The sequence below is a fragment of the Colobus angolensis genome, unplaced genomic scaffold (genome assembly GCF_000951035.1).
Source record: "Colobus angolensis palliatus isolate OR3802 unplaced genomic scaffold, Cang.pa_1.0 Scaffold511, whole genome shotgun sequence".
Taxonomy (NCBI): domain Eukaryota; kingdom Metazoa; phylum Chordata; class Mammalia; order Primates; family Cercopithecidae; genus Colobus; species Colobus angolensis.
Genome location: NW_012118611.1, coordinates 860,602 through 878,137, shown reverse-complemented (window position 1 = coordinate 878,137; position 17,536 = coordinate 860,602). Strand labels below are relative to the sequence as shown.

At 51.5% G+C, this 17,536-nt stretch overlaps 1 protein-coding gene across 1 annotated transcript in view; it reads left to right on the top strand.

Moving 5' to 3' along the window:
- The window catches only part of SNAP47 (synaptosomal-associated protein, 47kDa), a 45,159-nt gene that overhangs the window by 14,475 nt on the left and 13,148 nt on the right, over nt 1-17,536 (top strand). The window contains exons 3-4 of the mRNA XM_011960525.1: nt 8,505-8,995; nt 16,468-16,592. Coding sequence (XP_011815915.1) covers nt 8,505-8,995; nt 16,468-16,592 — 616 coding nt within the window. The remainder of the gene's footprint in view (nt 1-8,504; nt 8,996-16,467; nt 16,593-17,536) is intronic.

Sequence of the window (17,536 nt, the reverse complement as noted above, 5' to 3'; positions counted from 1 at the left end):
GGAGCCCCAGGGACAGTCATAGGCCCAAGGCCATGACTCTGTTGCTCGGATCAGTTCTTGTTCTTTTAAGGCCTTCAGCAGGTCGCACGGGGCCTGCCCACATTACAGGCCCAGCTGCTTTCCTGGGAGTCCGCCAATTTCTATTTAATATCATGGACACACACACCATCACAGACACGTGCAGAGTAGTGCTTGACGACTGGGCCTCGTGGCCCTGCTATATGGACACTAATGTGACCATCCCGGCCTCCTGGTGAGGTCCCAGCCTCCTGGTGAGGTCCCTGCCCTGGTGAGCTGGGACCAGCCCTCTGCCCTCCAGCCCGTGGGATTCTGGAGCCCTCCCCATGGTGCCTCCACCCTGGCTCCTCCCTGCCCTGACTCACTGCTGAGGGGTGTCCCAGGGCTGGACCCTGAGAGTGTCTGCAGGGGGAGGTCCAGGGATATTCGCAGAAGACTGAGCCCTGGCCATAGGTGAGGGTGCTGTGGTCCTGGAGCGGAGGCTGTGGGTGCACAGTGTGGCTTTCCTTGCTTCCTGGGGTGTCGTCCTCCTCCCAGTCACAGACAAAAAAATGCCATGGAGATGGAGCATCTTTTTCTGTGCCCAGCCGAGTTTCCACGTGGCCACCTGGCATCGGTGCCAGCGTTGTGTGCACCCAGAGACTGTGTAGAGGGAGATTGGGAGGAGGCTGCCAAGGCGAGCGACCTGCAGTCCTGCCAGGCTCACGACCTCAGTCCTCCTGCCTGGGGGGAAAGAGCTCTGAGCACCAGCGCTAAGAACGAACCAGACACGAATGCAGGCAGGCACAACGCCTCACTCTGACGTGCTCCTCGGCACATGAGAATGGGGGTGCCGAGGATCAGCTGAGAGCGCGCCTGGCCGGCAGCGAGGCCTGTGGTGGCCAGGATGGGTGGTGGGGCTGACGCAGGGTGGCGGGCTACTCCTGGGAGACAGCTGCTGAGCAGGAGAGAGACGTGGTGGTGCAGGCCGACGCAGGTGAACATAGGACGGCCTGTCCCATGAGAGTGGGAGACACGGGGCGGGCTTTTCACCTCACAATCAAGGCCACAGTGGTCAGGGAGCACTAAAGGGGCCCAGGTGCTGGGTCAGATGCTGGTGTTGTGGATGGAACTCTTGTTTCTTTGGCTCAGCCCATCTTTGGGTAACCCATTACATTTCCAGAAGGGACAGGCCCATCGCTTGGTGCCCGGCTCATTTCCCCAGGCCCACAGGCAGGGCTCCCAGCCTCCAGTACATGCAAGAAACAGAACAGACACAAGCAAGACAAATCTGACACAGGATTTTGAAAAGCAGGTCAGAAGAACAATGTGAAAGATTGGGGCCAATTACATAAAGACTTTGTTTTTAAGTATAATTATTTTTTGCAGCTTTATTGAGGTATTGCTGAGAAAACCTGTGTATGTTTCAGGCATGTGGCTTGGTGATGCGATGTTTGTACCCACTGTGAAGTCGCCACCACAGTCATGCCCATGAGCACAGCTCTCACCTCACATGCCTGTCATTTTGTTCCCTTTTTCTTTTTTTCCTTGAGAGTGTTGAGAACACCTAAGATCTGTGTTCTTGGCAGATTTTAAGTGTACTATTAGTATGGAGAGCTGCAGCTACCATGTCATTACTGCCCAGAGCTTGTTCATCCTGTAACCAAAGGTGGCCCTTGGCCACCCTCTCCCAGCTTCTCCACCTGCCCCACATCTGCCCTTCTCTCTGCTTCTGTGAGTTTGGCTTCTTGAGGTCCCACATGCGTCATACAGGGTTTGTCTCTGTGTCTGGCGCCTTTCACTCAGCATAATGTGCTCCATGTCTGTCCATCTTGGTGAAATGGCAGGATTTCCTTCTTTTTTATGGCTGAATAAAATTCCATGGCGTATAGACGCTATATTTTTGTACCCGAACTCAGGTCTCGGCCACTCATTGCTTGAAAGCCAAAACCCAAGAGATGAGCTTTGGTGAAAGGAAAGTTAGCTTTATTAAGGAAGCCAGCAACCTCTGGGTGGTAGACTCATTTTCAAAGACCACCTCCCTGAGTTGTGACTACAGGTCAGGGGTTTTTAAGGGAAATTAGGGGAAATGATTAAAGCACCCTTGTGAAACCTGCAAAGTCTCAGATGGGCAGTTAATCCTTGCTTTCTTGGTCAATGCTTTGTGGCCTTCTGCAGGCATCATCAGCCTGTTCTTATCAGACTGATCAGCCCGTTCCCAGAGCTGTTGGTTCCCAGAGCTGTTGAGTCCCAGAGTGAGTTGTTGGTTCCCAGAGTTGTTGGTTGGTGTATTTTCTTTTATTTCTGTTGAAGGTCCTGTTTTCCCAAGGCATTTTTAATAATCTACAGACTCAAGCAAAGCAATAATTATATTCAAGTAAACAAGCTTTTCTCTAAGTTGGAGTCAGTACTGTTCCATTTTCTCAATCCATTCGTCTGTGGATGGGCATGTGGTTTCCATGCCTTGGCTATAGTGAAGCACGATGCAGTGAACGTGGGAGTGCTGGTGTCGCTTTGAGATACTGGTTTTATTTCCTTTGGCTATTGTGGAGGCTAAAGCAACTCCATCTTGGATGCTAATCGGCTTTGTTAACATCTGATTAACCCCAATTCTGGGGATGCCTCTTAAGATTTCTACCTCACTTATTGTTCCTTGTGTAAGGGCAGGTACTTACCACATACCCTGCCCTTGGGCAGGTTCATGTGGCATTCTTATCTTTTCCTGCAGGGTCTGTCCTACACATATGTCCCCTGTGGTGCAGAAGCCCTGGGTCTGGGGGCCATGGCGTGAGATCCACTGCCTCATCTCACCACTGCCCAAGACACAGACCTGCCTTCGTGTCCATAAGTCGCTGTTAGATGCTTCCTTCTGAGAAGCGGGGTCTGTCATCTTACTGCAGCCTCTCAGCTTCCTCACGTCGCAGGCAGTTTTACATAGGCTTGCCCACTGTGAAACAGGTGTAAACCCACAAGCAGGATTGCAAAATCATGGTGGTTCTGAAAAGGAAAGGTTCCCTTGTCCCCCTCACAGGGCATTCAACAGGGGGAGTGGCTGGCTTCTTCAGTGCCCTGCTGCCCAAACCTCTAGGGGAGCATACAGACGGGCAGGCTGTGGGTCTCCAACCCCACGATAGCATCTAGGGGTGGATGTTTACAGCTCCTGGAGCCCCAGTGGGTATGTGCTACCATGTGGTCTTTCAGTTTAGCCATCTGTAGGTGGCTTGTGTTAACCAGCTCAATCAGATCCTCTATCCTTTTACAAGGACAGAGGGCTTTCTGTATCCTGGGATTCTTGCCTTGGTGTACCAGAAGAATGAGATTGCACGTCGGCTTGGAAAATAAGTGCAAGGTTTTCTTGAGTGGAAGTAGCTCTCAGCAGATGGGGAAGCCCAAAGGGAGATGGTTTTCCCCTGGAGTTGGGCCACTCAGTGGCCTGGGTTCTCCTCCAACTGCCCCAGCCAAACTCTACATCATTCTGCCCGTTGGTGGCCTGCAGCTGTGCTGATGCCTGTTGGTGCATTCCTGTCAACATCCAGCCACACTTGTATCCCTCTGCTGATGTGCTCCTCTTGATGTCTGGCCACCTGTGTGTCTGCCTGCTAGGGTCTCAGGGTGTTTATAGGCACAGGACGGGGGTGTGGCAGGCTAGGGTGGTCTTGGGAAATGCATTTGGGCAGGAAAACAAAAATGCCTGCCTGTCTGTCCGTGAGGATGGAGCCCTAGTCAGGGACCATGCCCTCCTCTACCCAGCATTTCCCTTCCCCTTTTCCATATCATTTAAAGGGACCATGCCCTCCCCTTTCCAGCACTTCCAAAACTGTTCCTTGTTAATTTTTTGAGGAGCCTCCATGCTTTTTTCCGAAGTGGCTGGATATAGAGATTTTTAAAGTGTGTGCACCCATGTCATTGTGTGCTTGGCAGGTCACCTCACAGCACTGTGATCAGAGCTGGTGGCCTGCCCTGCTCCTTCAGGAGGCACAGGAGCATTGTAGGCCTTTGAGGGGAACACTGAGGAAATGAGGGGGTCACAGGAAATTGAGAAGACTAAAACCAGGACCTGTGAGAGGGAATCAAAAGTGTTTTGCCTGGAGAGGAAAGCTGACCAAGACTGCCTAAAATAACTGATGGCTGTCACTTGAGACCTTTTTCTTTAGAAAGCTAAACTAGGTCCTTTAGTTGTATAAACTAAAAGTAAAATCCTAAGCACCCCAGCTGACTGAATGGATCCTGTCTTATCCAAAGTAATTCTGAAAAACTTGTTCAGACCATGAAAAGAAGGAGGGGTTCAGACATGCCTCATTATGCCCTCCTCCTCCTGCAGGTTGGAATAGGAAACACTTGCCATCAGTCATCTCTCAGTGCAGCCACCTACAAGACCTAATCTCCGTAACAACCTTGGCCCCCCCATCTCCAGCCCAGACACTCCTTTCAGTTGATTCCAGGTTTTTATTTATTTTACTTTTTGAGACAGGGTCTTACTCTGTCACTTGGGCTGGAGTGCAGTGGCGCGGTCACAGCTCACTCCAGCCTCCAACTCCTGGGCTTAAGTGAGCCTCCCACCTCAGCCTCCCATGTAGCTGGACCACAGACATGCATTACGACGTCTGGCCAGTTTTCTTTTCTTTCTTTTCTTTTTTCTTTTATTGGAGATGGAGTCTCGCTCTGTCACCCAGTCAGGAGTGCAGTGGCGTGATCTCGGCTCTCTGCAACATCTGCCTTCGAGGTTCAAGCAATTTTCCCACCTCAGCCTCCTGAGTAGCTGGGATAACAGACACACACCACCATGCCCAGCTAATTTTTGAATTTTTGATAGAGACAGGGTTTTGCCATGTTGGCCGGGCTGGTCTCAAACTCCTGGGCCTCAAGTAATCCACCTCAGCCTCCTGAAGTGCTGGGATTACAGGTGTGAGCCACCGTACCCAGCCTAGTTTTTAAATTTTTTTGTAGAGATGGAGTCTCACTTTGTGCCCATGCTGGGATTCCAGGTTTTTAGATAATAACTCTTAACTAAAGGTGACAGGAATGCACCGACAGGCACCGGCTCGCCTGCAGGCCACCAACTGGCAGAACGACATGGAATTTGTCTAGGACAATTGGAGGAGAACCTGGGCCACTGAGTGGCCCAATGCCAGGGGAAAACCATCTTTTAACCAATTGCCAATCAGAAAATCTTTTAATCTACCTGTGACTTGTAAGCCTCTGCTTTGAGTTATCCCGTCTTTCCAGACTGAACCAATGCATTGATTGATGTCTTATGTCCCACTAAAACATATAAACCCAAGCTGTAACCCACTGCCTTGGGCACATGTTCACAGGACCTCCTGAGGCTGTGTCACTGGTCATGGTCCTCACATTTGGCTCAGAATAAATCTCTTAAAATGTATTATGGACTGTGGGTTTTTGTTTTTGTTTTTGTTTTATCAACAGTGGTAAAATAATAGGAAAGAAAATTTGGCTTCATAAAAGCAACATTTCTGACTATATACAGTTGTTGAAAGCCTAGTAAGTTATCACATGAGCAGTGCGTCTCTCATCTCTGTTGGATTGTGTAACATGACTCACATTGGACACTGGCCCAGAGGACCTTCAGTCCCCTTTCAGTTTTGAGATTCCTAGGTATGAGTATGATTTTTCTTCTTCTTTTTCAATATCAGTTTCCTTTAAGATCTAATTTGCAAATTGGTCACCTTTAAGAAAATCCCAGCCGGGCGTGGTGGCTCATGCCTGTAATCCCAGCACTTTGGGAGGCCGAGGCAGGCAGATCACAAAGTCAGGAGATCGAGACCATCCTGGCTAACATGGTGACACCCCGTCTCTACTAAAAATACAAAAAAAGTAGCCGGGCATGGTGGTGGGTGCCCGTAGTCCCAGCTACTCAGGAGGCTGAGGCAGGAGAATGACGTGAACTCGGGAGGCGGAGCTTGCGGCGAGCTGAGAGTGTGCCATAGCACTGGAGCCTGGGTGACAGAGCAAGACTCCGACTCAAAAAAAAAAAAAAAAAAAAAGAAAAGAAAATCCCCTTTATATGACCAGGTGCCACTTTGATACACAGAATATTTCTGGACCTGGCCTCAGCCATTTAGATCAGGCTCCTGCCTGTCCTTCTGTCTGCTCAGAAGCCTCCGACCATCCTCAGCAGTGCCCTGATGGTGGTGCCTCTTCTGCCCACGTGTATTTCCAGCAAACAGTTAGGGCGCTGCCTGTCTGAAATGGGGTAGATCTAGGAGGGGATGTCCCAATCGTGTGGAGAGGCTGGCGAGGGGCTTTGCCTGGGGTCCTGGGGATTATACCTCCTGTGGCGTAGTACTGCCCAACAGCTGCTCTAGGTGTCTCCTTAAGCCGAGTTACTGTGCACAGCACCCAGGGCTGAGCGTCCTGGTCCTGCCGTGCCCCACTGTTTCTGGCTGTGCTTAGGGCCATTTCTTCCTTGGCAGTGCTTCCCATGGGTTGAGGTAGGAGCATGCTTCCTGCCAGGGAGCCCAAGAAGTCAGGGAAGCAGGTTGTTCACCTCAATCTCTTTTTTTCCAGATAGGAGACTGTGAGTCAGGGGAACTTTATCCGGGTGAGGAATGTCTCGGATGTGGAAGGTCAATTCCCTTAGTCCTCTCTTCGGAATTGTTCCTTTCTCTGTGGCCCCAGAGGCCATCCCATTCTCACATTTGAGTTCTGGGATATTGCTGGTGCTGTGCCTTTGTTTCTGGTTTTCAGTGGGAGGAGTGGAGCCAGCTGGTGTCTGCGGCATGATTTTGGAACCAGAAATCTCTGCGTTCATCCCTAGACCTTCACTATAGTGCTAGGAGTCATCACTGTAAAAGAAAACGTGTGAGTGTTGCTGTTGGCAACTAAAACAGACCACCTTGGGTGCAGCTACCACTTTGACATTTCACATCCATCTACTGCACCACAGATATTACGGTCACTTAGAGGTAAGTCAGGGCAAGGAAGCCATGGAGTGCTCACTCATCTACCTTCATCAAAATCCCAAATGCCAGTGAGCAAACTCTCTGCGCACCTTTTGTTTTAATGTGGATAATAATACATAATCTTGACTAAGAACGGCCTGTAATAAATGCAGGCTGAGATCATATGATGTCTTCCTATTGATGTGTGAGATACTGAAGCCAACGGCAGGTCTAGTAACTGCAGTTATTTTAAAGCAGGGGTTGATGGTGATATATTGAGATCTGCAATAATTAATGTGATGAGATTTCTGTTGGTGACAGTCAAAGGTTCAACTAATACTCAAGCTGTCTACATTCAGGATGGAAGGAAATGCCACGTTCAACCAGAAATCAGTGAAAGTAGCCATGATTTTCCCCATGTAATCTTGCTAATAATTCTAATAGGCTGGCCCATGGCAGTTAGCTTAGGTGCAGTGTCACAACCATGGGAGCCATTCCTTCAAATAAGCCCATCCTTCCCTCCCCCCGACATACCCACTGATTCTGTTATCTGGAGAACCCTGACTGACGCAGTCACCCCTCTGGGCAGCATGGGGAAAGAAACAAATGAGCTCAGGGTGCTCCAGGAACAGCCTGGACATTTCTGGATCTGCTCCAAGGGAAGCCCTTAGCTCCTGTAGTTGCAGGACAGAGCTTTCTGAAAACAGAATCTGGAGTCTCCTGCTGCAAGTGGCTGAATTCTAACTGCGCATGGCATCTATTGTGACATTGAGGGCGTGACCGAGACGGAACGGGACCCTGAGAACCCCAGTGCAGACATGTGACTGCAGCCTGCAGAAGCTGGGGACGCTGAGTCCCTGAAGGCTGCAGAAACTTCCTGGCCAGGAGAGGCAGCCCTTCCTCCCAGTCTAAGTAGATTCATCCTGCAAGACATGCTGGGTTCTCCTCAGCTCCTGTCCCCACACCTGTAGATGCTCAACTAGACTCCAATTCCAGCAGAAGCTGAAAGACAGGATACAAAGTGTACTCTGAGGAGGAGGTGCAGTTGGCACCAACAGGAATCTGGAGCATGCGGATGAGAGTGGGTGTTGAGAGTGTGGGTGGTGGGGAAGCACTCTAATGCTGGGTCTGGCCGAGGCTGGGGGAAGGAGCCTGTTAGGCAGAGCTTCAGTTGTCACATATGCCTCCTACGGTATGGACAGCGCAGACGTAGAACATTCCATCACAGCAGAAAGGTCTGTTAGATAGCTCCCTAGACAGTAAGTACAGGTTTTATTTTGAATCAAGATGACCCGTCAAGGCAGCATGGTGTGGGCAGAGCGATATTCTAGGCAGAAGGTGTGCATTTTTGCTGTTTTTTTGCTGGTTGGCTTTGCATCTGTGGATGAATGTTCTCACTGCCCTGACCCCCAGCTTTCTCTTCTCACACTGGAAATAAAAGTCCCTGTGCCTCCTGCTTCATGGAGTGCATGTGGAAATGAAGTACAGTAAAATGGCAACATGCTTTACAAAGGTTAAAACAGTTTTCCAAAAAAAAAAAAAAAAAAGGTATTACTCCTTAAACATGAATTGACCCAGTTTTCCATGTTTTGTTTGCTTTTTCAGATTGCTGACAGAACTGGAATCTCCTGCTTGGTGGCCCTTTAGCTCCAAGCTTTGGAAGACGCCACCGGAAACAAAGCCTAGGGAAGGTGTCTCTGTGACCAGTTGTGAACCCTTTGGGAAAGAAAGGATATTGATAAAAATTCCTGCCATTATTTCCCACGGAACAGAGTCTCACGTTAAGCCAGGGAGGCTCACTGTCCTTGTGTCTGGGTTGGAAATACATGACTCCAGTTCTTTGCTCATGCACAGGTTTGAAAGAGAGGATGTGGATGACATCAAGGTCCACTCACCTTATGAAATTAGCATCCGCCAGCGGTTTATTGGAAAGCCAGACGTGGCCTATCGTTTGATATCCGCCAAGATGCCAGAGGTTATCCCCATTTTAGAAGTGCAATTCAGCAAGAAGATGGAGCTGTTAGAAGATGCGTTGGTGCTCAGAAGCACAAGAACCTCTTCACCTGCAGAGAAGAGCTGCTCAGTCTGGCATGCAGGTTAGTGACCGACAAGGCAGTGAGCGCATGCACAGACTTCTAAAATTACAGACAGACTCAGCATGCCTGTGGGAAATGCCTAATAGATGCGTCACCTAGAGCAGCTGCTGGCCTCCAGCTTGCTAGAGACAGCTCGTTTGTTTATACATGAAAACAATTCCAGACCATTTTCCTTGTACTTGACATCTGTGAATCTGAAATCACTGAGAGTTAACTATACACTTGATAGGTGCATGGATTCCAAAGCAGGTTGGTACCATGCTTTGGATACAGTTTGTCCTCACCGAAGCTCATGTGGAAATTTGGTCCCTAGTGTGGCAGGGCTAGGAGGTGTTTGGTCACAAGGGCTCTGCCCTCTGGGTGGCTCAGTGATGTTCTCATGGTAGTGAGTGCTTCCTCTGGGAAGCCTGGATGAGTTCTGGGAATGCATTAGTTCCCAAGAGTGAGTTGTTAGGAGGCTGGATGCCCCTCTGATTCTGTCTCTTTGCCTATGTCCGCTTCCACTCTTGAGTGTCTCTGCCACAACACGAGAGTCCTTGGTGGAAGCCAGGGCATGCCCTTGGACTTCCCAGCCCACAGAACTGTCAGCTGACTAAAGCTCTGTTCTTTGTAAATTACCCAGTCTCAGGTGCTCAGTTATGGTGATGCAGAACCTGCTACGACACAGTAAGGGCTTTCAGAATGATTGCATCAGAGCAAAAGGAAGCTCCTGCTGTTGTCTCTCTCATCTCCCCTCCTTTTGATATGGGAACCACCACCTCAAGATTGTGACTGGCACCATCTCACTTCCCCTGGTGGGGCCATTCCCATCACCCCTACTTTGCCTGCTCCTGTTTCCCTGGACATTTAATCTAGGTTTTCCCAGCCTGGCGCCCAGACATGCTATTAAAGATATGTGTGTTTGAGAACTGTGCAGCATGATTCTGTGTGTTTGTGGCATTCTCAGATGTGTGTGGAGTGGCCACGGTGCCTTCCTGCAGACTCCATTGTAGATTGTGAATGCTCAGCTGGCCTGTCCTTGGGGCCGGGCTGAGGGGCAGACACCCTGCGTCTTGGCATGTCCACCACGTTTGGCCCACCTCCTCCCTAGCACAGGACCGAGGCTCATGTGCTAGGAGCCACCATGGTCCTGCTTGTCTGATGGGAAGCTGGTGGCCCCTTGGTGTTATTCTTGCCTTTACCCTTTCTTTGGTTAGGAGGTGGGGCCTCTGATGCATTGTATTTGTTTTGGCCCTGCAGGTTTTGCTCTATGGATGGCCTGTTGTGTTTTCTTCTTTCCTCATATGCTTTCTTCCCCGACAGATGTGCAAGACTTTCCTGCTATCCTGGACCATCAGCCTTGGCTGGCTTAGAAGCTGCAGCCACTTCCTCTAGACTCTCTTCCCCCCTTACAGGAATCTTTTATCTTGCTATGGTAAAATCCACCAATTTTCCCCTGCAGTTTGTCTTCAAGCTCTGATTAAGAAATCTCAATGTCATAAAAGACTCCATTTTCTAATATTAGCATTATAGCTAATACACATGCATGTATGCATATGATGTACACGTGTACCAGTGCATATGTATTGTGCATGTATGTGACATGGACATCCATACTCTAATGCGTGTCTATATGTAAAGCATGTAAAGCTGTGTTCTTAGGGATTTTGATCGCTAGATGTCTGCTAAAAGGAAGAGATATTTGCTACCCTTTCGATTTCTCTAATTTTTCTCTTGAGAGAAAGATTTCAGTTCCCATGACCTGTTTCTCTAATATGAAAATGTTTTGCTTTCTATTCCAAATGGCTTCAAGTTTCAGAAAGAAATACACATAATAATAGATTGAGTCCCATGAGCCCCAGGGCTGAACACACACCCTAAAAATGAAAGGTGCACACCTTAGATATGCAGCATGTGGATGAATCACAGAGAACCTACCACCTTCCTGTGTATGCCTTAAAGTCAGGGGTTGCAAAGACAGGCATTGACCCCTATGGAATGGAGCACATGGTGTGAAATGTAACGAAATCCATTGATCAAGATGGGGAGATCAAAGGTCACCATGAGCTGCTGTCACTAAAGTGCAGGCCCAAACCCGAGTATCCTAGTGGGAGACAGGCTACAGAAGCATAGGAAGTAGAGGTCTTCACCCACATTCAAGGTGAATGGCACAGGTGCACTGCTGCACATGGCTTCAGGGAGGAGGTGTGTGACGTGCTGTGGAGTTGGGGACTGTCCTGGTGGTGTGGGGACTGAAGAGGGATCCCCGGGTATGGCTTCAGGCGGGAAGTTTGTGACATTCTGTGGAGTTCAGGACTACTCTCCAGGGTCCCAATAGAGAAGCACTCAGTGTGTTTAGTGGCCCTGCCATGTCGCCAACCTGGCTGCACCGTGGTGGCCAGCACTCCTGTGTTCTGCGGGCTGGTGTTTGTAAGTGGGTTCCTGCAACCTGTGCTGTTTGAGGTCAGAGGGGAATCATGACCTTTTCTGGGGGCCTCAATGTGCATTCAGGATTCAGGACTGATGGCATCACCCTTCCTGCTCGGCTAGGAGGGCCCCGTTAGTTTAGGTCACCTGAGTGCGGGTTGTAGCCACAGCGAGCATCATCTTTTCACTTGCACGGCTGCACCTGGCCCGTGGTGTTTCGAGTACCTGGGGCAGCCATCTTGCCACGTGGCACACGCAGCACATAGTCCCACAGGGACCTGCCGCATGTGTGGGATGGACTGTGCCTCCTGTGGGGGACTGTTGTGCCCCCTCTGCGTGCTCACTTTCACCCCCATGGGCAACCTGGCCTGTCCAGTTAGGTGCTGGTCTCATGGGGCAGCTGTGCCTCCAGAGGGTGTTCTTGGAGAGGCTCCGTGCAGGGGTTGGAGCGTGCAGTGCCCTGCCTGGTGCTGTGTTAGCAAGAAGGCGGCGCCCCGTTTGCTGGGAGCTCAGTAGTGTGTGGGGCACTCGCAGCTCTGAGGCCTTGCCTCTGCCTGCTGCCTGCTGCTGTTGTCCATGCGTAGGCACAGGGACTCTGTGCCAGCTTCCTTGTGTTTACTGCTCTCAGCTGGAAACTGTGGGCTCCCTGAAGGTGGAAACCATGACGGATGTCTTAGAAATCTCTGCCTCTGGGATGAGCGCTGGTGCACGTGTGGCCACAGGGTGGCAGCCTTACGACGCTGGATGGGCACTTGTCAGGGAGGGACACCCAGGGCAGGGAGCCTTTCCAGAGACCTCTGCAGGGCTGTGTGCCGAACGCACATTTTATTTTATTCTAGACACTCGTCCTTGCCTCGAGGAGCACCCAGGGCCGCACGATCACCCTCCTCTCGTGTCTCTGGGCCCTATGGGTTCTGACACCCTTCTGGAGGCCGGGTTAGGGCTTGCACAGCAGCCTCCGTCTCAAATGTTCTTGCAGTCAGCCTGGGCTGTGGTTTGGGAGGAAGGCCACAGGGTGAGGTTTCCTTCCCACATATCCTACCAAGGGACATGCGCAGTATTTTCTTTTTCTTTTTATTTATTTTTTTCTTTTAGAGACAGGGCCTTACTCTGTCACCCAGGCTGGAGTGCAGTGGTGCAGTCATAGCTCACTGTAACTTTGGCCTCTCAAGTAGCTGGGACTATAGGCACATACCACCATGCCCAGCTAATTTTTTTTTTTTTTTTTTTTTTTTTTTTTTTTTTTTTTTTTTAGAGATGGGGTCTTGCTGTGTTGCCTAGGCTGGTCTTGAACTCCTGGGCTCAAGTGATTCTCTCACCTCAGCCTCCCAGAGTGCTGGAATTTCAGGCGTGAGCCTCCACCCTGCTGTGCACAGCATATTTGAAGGCTGTTTGTTCACTGAGTTTTTTCTTTGTCACTCACTGCCTGTCTTGGGGCTAAGGCCTGCCTGGGCTTGCAGCTCTCTGATGACAGCCTTTCCTGTACCTCTGCTTCCCTGGGCCGTGTGTCTATCTGCGCAGCAGCACCAGCAGCAGGACAGGGCAGGAGGCCGGCGCGGGGAGTGGGCAGTTAGTAAAGGACCAGAGCATCAGGGTGGCTGAGATTGACTCTGCAGGTCGTTACTGCCAGGCGTCTTTTGAGGCAGGGAAGTTCCCACTGGAGCCGAAGCACCCAGGAGCCTGCTGTGGCACCGCGGGCCCAGGATGGGCTGACTGGGGAGCCCGGGGGTACTGCATCAGCTGGCCTAGAGCCTATCAGAGGAAGCTGCTCGGCCCCCACCTGCATGCACGTGTTGGTCGAGTGGGAGATGGAGCACACAAGCTGCTGTCTCCTCCATTCAGCTCCCTATGCTGTCCTTAACCTGTGTGCTAGCTTCACAGGCCCACCAGGCCTAGCAGAGGCCTTTTCCTGGGTGACAGGTGAGTGTTGGAGGCCAGGGCTGAGGGAAGGGACTTGCTGGGGAAAGACAGGCTGGCAGCCCAGATCCCCGCTCCCAGGCAGGTGCAGGCAGCCCCTCGTGAGCACTGGCAGTGAAGACGGAGCTGTGTCTTGCACAGGGGCCTCTGGCCTCAGGGCACCCTCTTTCCAGCTGACCCACACATTCTGCAGCCCGTAGTGTGCCCTGAGCTCTTCCTGGGCTGGCTTCCTGCACCCCCAGGCCAGCAAGGTGACTCCCGGACAGTCGAGTCACCCCACCCCTCTTGCTGAGAACTACCTGTGATGCTTTTGTTTAATTGCAGTCACTCATGACCCCAAGACAGAAACCGTCCTTACAGAACCACATTAAGCTTTCCTGGAAGAAATGTTAAAAGCGTGACTCAGCAGCTCCATGAGCACTGTGGCTGTGGAGATGGCGGGGTGCAGCCTCACCAGGACCCCAGCCGCCACGCCCAACAGACACATTGTGGCTTGAGGCTTAAGCGCTCTGTCCAGCCTTCTGAGTGTTTAGGCAAAGTCCTTTTTGTTAAAATTCCAGAACGGCCTGAGTGTCCCTGTCACGCAGCCTCAGGTGCTGAAATGAAAGCCATGTCCTAGGTAGGGAGGCCTAGGGGCTCTGCCCTTAAGAGCCTGTGTGGGCTGGGCACGGTGGTTCATGCTTGCAGCCCAGCATTTTGGGAAGCCAGTGTGGGAGGATCACTTGGATGCAGAAGACAGAGGATCAACTGGGTAACATAGCAAGCCCCCGTCTGTATAAAAAAATACAAAAATTAGGCCAGGCGCCATGGCTCATACCTGTAATCCCAGCAGTTGGGGTGGCAGAGGTGGAATCACAAGGTCAGGAATTCAAGACCAGCCTGACCAATATGGTGAAACCCCGTGTCTACTAAAAATAAAAAAATTAGCCGGGTGTGGTGGTGGGTGCCTGTAGTCCCAGCTACTCGGGAGGCTGAGGCAGGAGAATCCCTTGAACCTGGGAGGCAGAGGTTGTGGTGAGCTGAGATCGCGCCACTGCACTCCAGCCTGGGCGACAGAGCAAGACTCCATCTCAAAACAAGCAGAAACACAAAAGTTAGCAGGTTGTAGTGCTGCATGCCTGTGGTCTCAGCTACTCGGGAGGCGGAGGCAAGAGGATCACTTGAGCCGGGAGTTTGATACCAACCTATGGACATGCTATCTCTACAAAATAGATAGTTTTTGTTTTGTTTTGTTTTGTTTTTTTAAAGTTCACGTCATAGCCAGGGAATTGCAGCTCAAGAAGATGCTGAGGAAAGCACATGGTCCTTCAGCTCCCAACACCCAGCAAATCAGATCTGGGGCACCAGCACGTAGCAGTCTTACAGACCATCACACAGCACACTGCAGGCAGCACACTGCAGACCAGACTACGAGAGCCTTGGGCAGGGCGGGGTGGGGTGTAGGGCTCTTGGAGGATGGGGGCACTGGTGCAGCACAGGCTGGGCAGTTTATGCCCCTCCATTCCTGTGGCCTAGGCTGTGTTGGTGCTGAGAGGTGGACGGGGGCCGCCCTGTGATCTCAGGTCACCAGGGGCACGCATCCTCTGAGTTTGTGGCTGTGTCTTCCAGCCTAGCTTGGCCTGTGCACTATGGCTCAGCGTTTCAGAGAAGGGCTCCTCAGTGAGCAGCTTCTTGTGAGGGCCTGCGGACTCCCACGGGTAATGTACAAATTCGGAGAAGCACAGTAGTGGGCCGCAGCTACCCAGAGAGCACCCATGTACAGCTTGGGTGTTGCAAACCTACGTTGTAAAATTGTTGTGCTTGGTTGCAACCAGATTCTGTTTCTGAAGAGTGGGATAGGAAAACAGCCTTCTGGGCGATCTGTTCCACTGGTACTGTCTGTGAAGGGAGCCCCTCACTTCCCACCTGAGTCTTACCCAACTTCCCCACTCGCACCTGCACCCATCTGCTGGGCCTGGAGCCGCTCCCTCTTTAGGGCCATCTCTGTGCTCAGTCCCCTGTGGCCCTGGACAAGGCTGTTCCTTCTCTGCTCAGCCGGGTGCTATCGGGTGGTGAGCTTGTCAGGATCATTTGGGGGGTGATAGGCTGGCAGGGGTGGCGTGTTGGAAGTGGCATCACTCCTGTGGAGGGTGGAGTTGGAAGGTGAGCTTGTAAGTATCATTTAGGGGGTGATAGGCTAGAAGGGATGTGCCCTCAGCCCCAGCAAGAGTGCACTCCCAGATATCCCCCCTTTCCTCTCCTTTTCTGAGGGCGTGCTCGGCCACTGCTCCCGGGCTGCCACATTCATCAGGAGTGAGGAGGGCATAGGCTCTGCTGGCTGAGGTAAGACCCTGGGAGGGATGCTGAGGCCGTCCACCTGCCTTCCTGCCCCATCGGGAGCTGGCACTGCAACTGCACTCTCCCTGCCTGTTTCCTGGCATCTTCCTAAATGACGGCTACACCAGATGTCGGGGAGCTGCCTGTGCTGCGGAAGAGCAAACAACATTGCGCACTTATCTGGGCCCCAGGGTGTCAAGGCTGCCGTTGAAGCTGCTCTGTAAATAAAGGGCAGGTGGCCTCTGCAGGAGGCACACTGGGCCATCTTCTGTGGAGCGAGACTGCCTCTGGCAGGTAGCCTAGAGCCCCGAGGCTCACTGCAGGGCGGAAACACCCAGGTCCTCTCTGAGCCTGACCACGGGCAGCTCTGACTCACCTCCCACCTCGGTGGTGCAGACGTGTGGCTGTGCTTGGCCCGGGCTGTGGGCCACTTCCTGTGCTCTTCGGAACCACAGCCTTCTGTAGAGTAGCTCAGATGTCACTGCAGTTCCCCAGTCTTGTGTGATGTGCATTTCACCAGAGTTCAATGATTCTTGTGTTGTATACTACAAATCTTAAGCCTTTCTCAAAACAAAACAAAACAAACCCACCTGGGATGTAGGGCTTTTACTCTGAGAGGTACAGAGTGGCCACCATGTGTTTGCAGTGTTGCAGATCCTGATCCTTCGGGGCTGAGTGGCAAGGCAAGGCTTGCAGAGGTCGAGAGAGGAAGCAGTCCTGCGTGTGGTGGCGGGAGGAACACCGCCTCAAAGACCACGCTCTGCCATCCAGAGCACACAAGGGTTGTTGCACCTCCAAGAGATGTCACCACTGACCATCTGCTCTCCTTGCAGCATCTGGGCTGATGGGCCGTACCCTGCACCGTGAGCCACCCATAGTAGACCAGGAGGGCACAGCACTGCACCTGCAGACAAGCCTGCCAGCCCTTTCCGAGGCGGATACCCAGGAACTAACCCAGGTAATATGTCCCCAATGCCGTGCCAGCCAGCGCTGTGTCCCAGTCTTCCCACAGGCTGCTCCCCTCACCCTCCTGACCACAAACAAGCTCTGGGTCATCCATATTGGCCTCGCACCCGGGAGGAGCTGCTGGCCTCCACTCGGTAGCTGCAGGGAGGGAGGGAGGAAGGGCAGTGTCCGTCCCAGGTCCACACACTTCCTGGAACACAACATGCACCACATTCAGACACATTTGTATTTGTATGCACACATAGCTGCCTTGGCTACTACCTGCACCCATTGTACATGTCTGTGTGTGTGTGCACAGGTGTGTATGTTTACTGTGCATGTACATGTGCATGCTGTGTGTAGTGTGCATGTACTGTACACATATTGTGCATTTATGTTTACTGTGTGTGCTATGTGTACATATGTTATGCATGTACTTGTACTGTGTATATGTCCATGTGCATGTGTGTATACTTGCACTGTGAGTACCTGTGTGCCTTGTGTGTTGTATGTGTATGCACGTGTGTGTGCTGTGCATGTGGTGTATGTGTTGTGTGTACTGTGCATGTATATGTGCTGTATGTGTACCTTGTGTATACTGTGCATGGGCATGTGCATATGTGTATGTCTTGTGTGTGGAGCGTGCAGGCACTATACCTATACATGCATGTGTACTCTGTGTCTGTGTGTGCTGTGCATGTGCATGCACGTGTACTCTGTATACTGTGCGTGCATGCAGGTACCTGCCTGCTGTGTGTTACGTGTTATGTGTGTGCACTGTATGAGTGCATGCACAGTCGGGTGCATGGCTCACTCAGCCCTCCTGTGCTGAGCACTGGTCCTTAAGGAGGCTCAGCACTTCATGCCTGGGAGGCTGGAATTTTAATGTTCAGTGTAAATACTCCTGTCTTGTCCCGAGGTTGCTGGTTAATATGCTGGCTTTCCAAGCAATTTTTG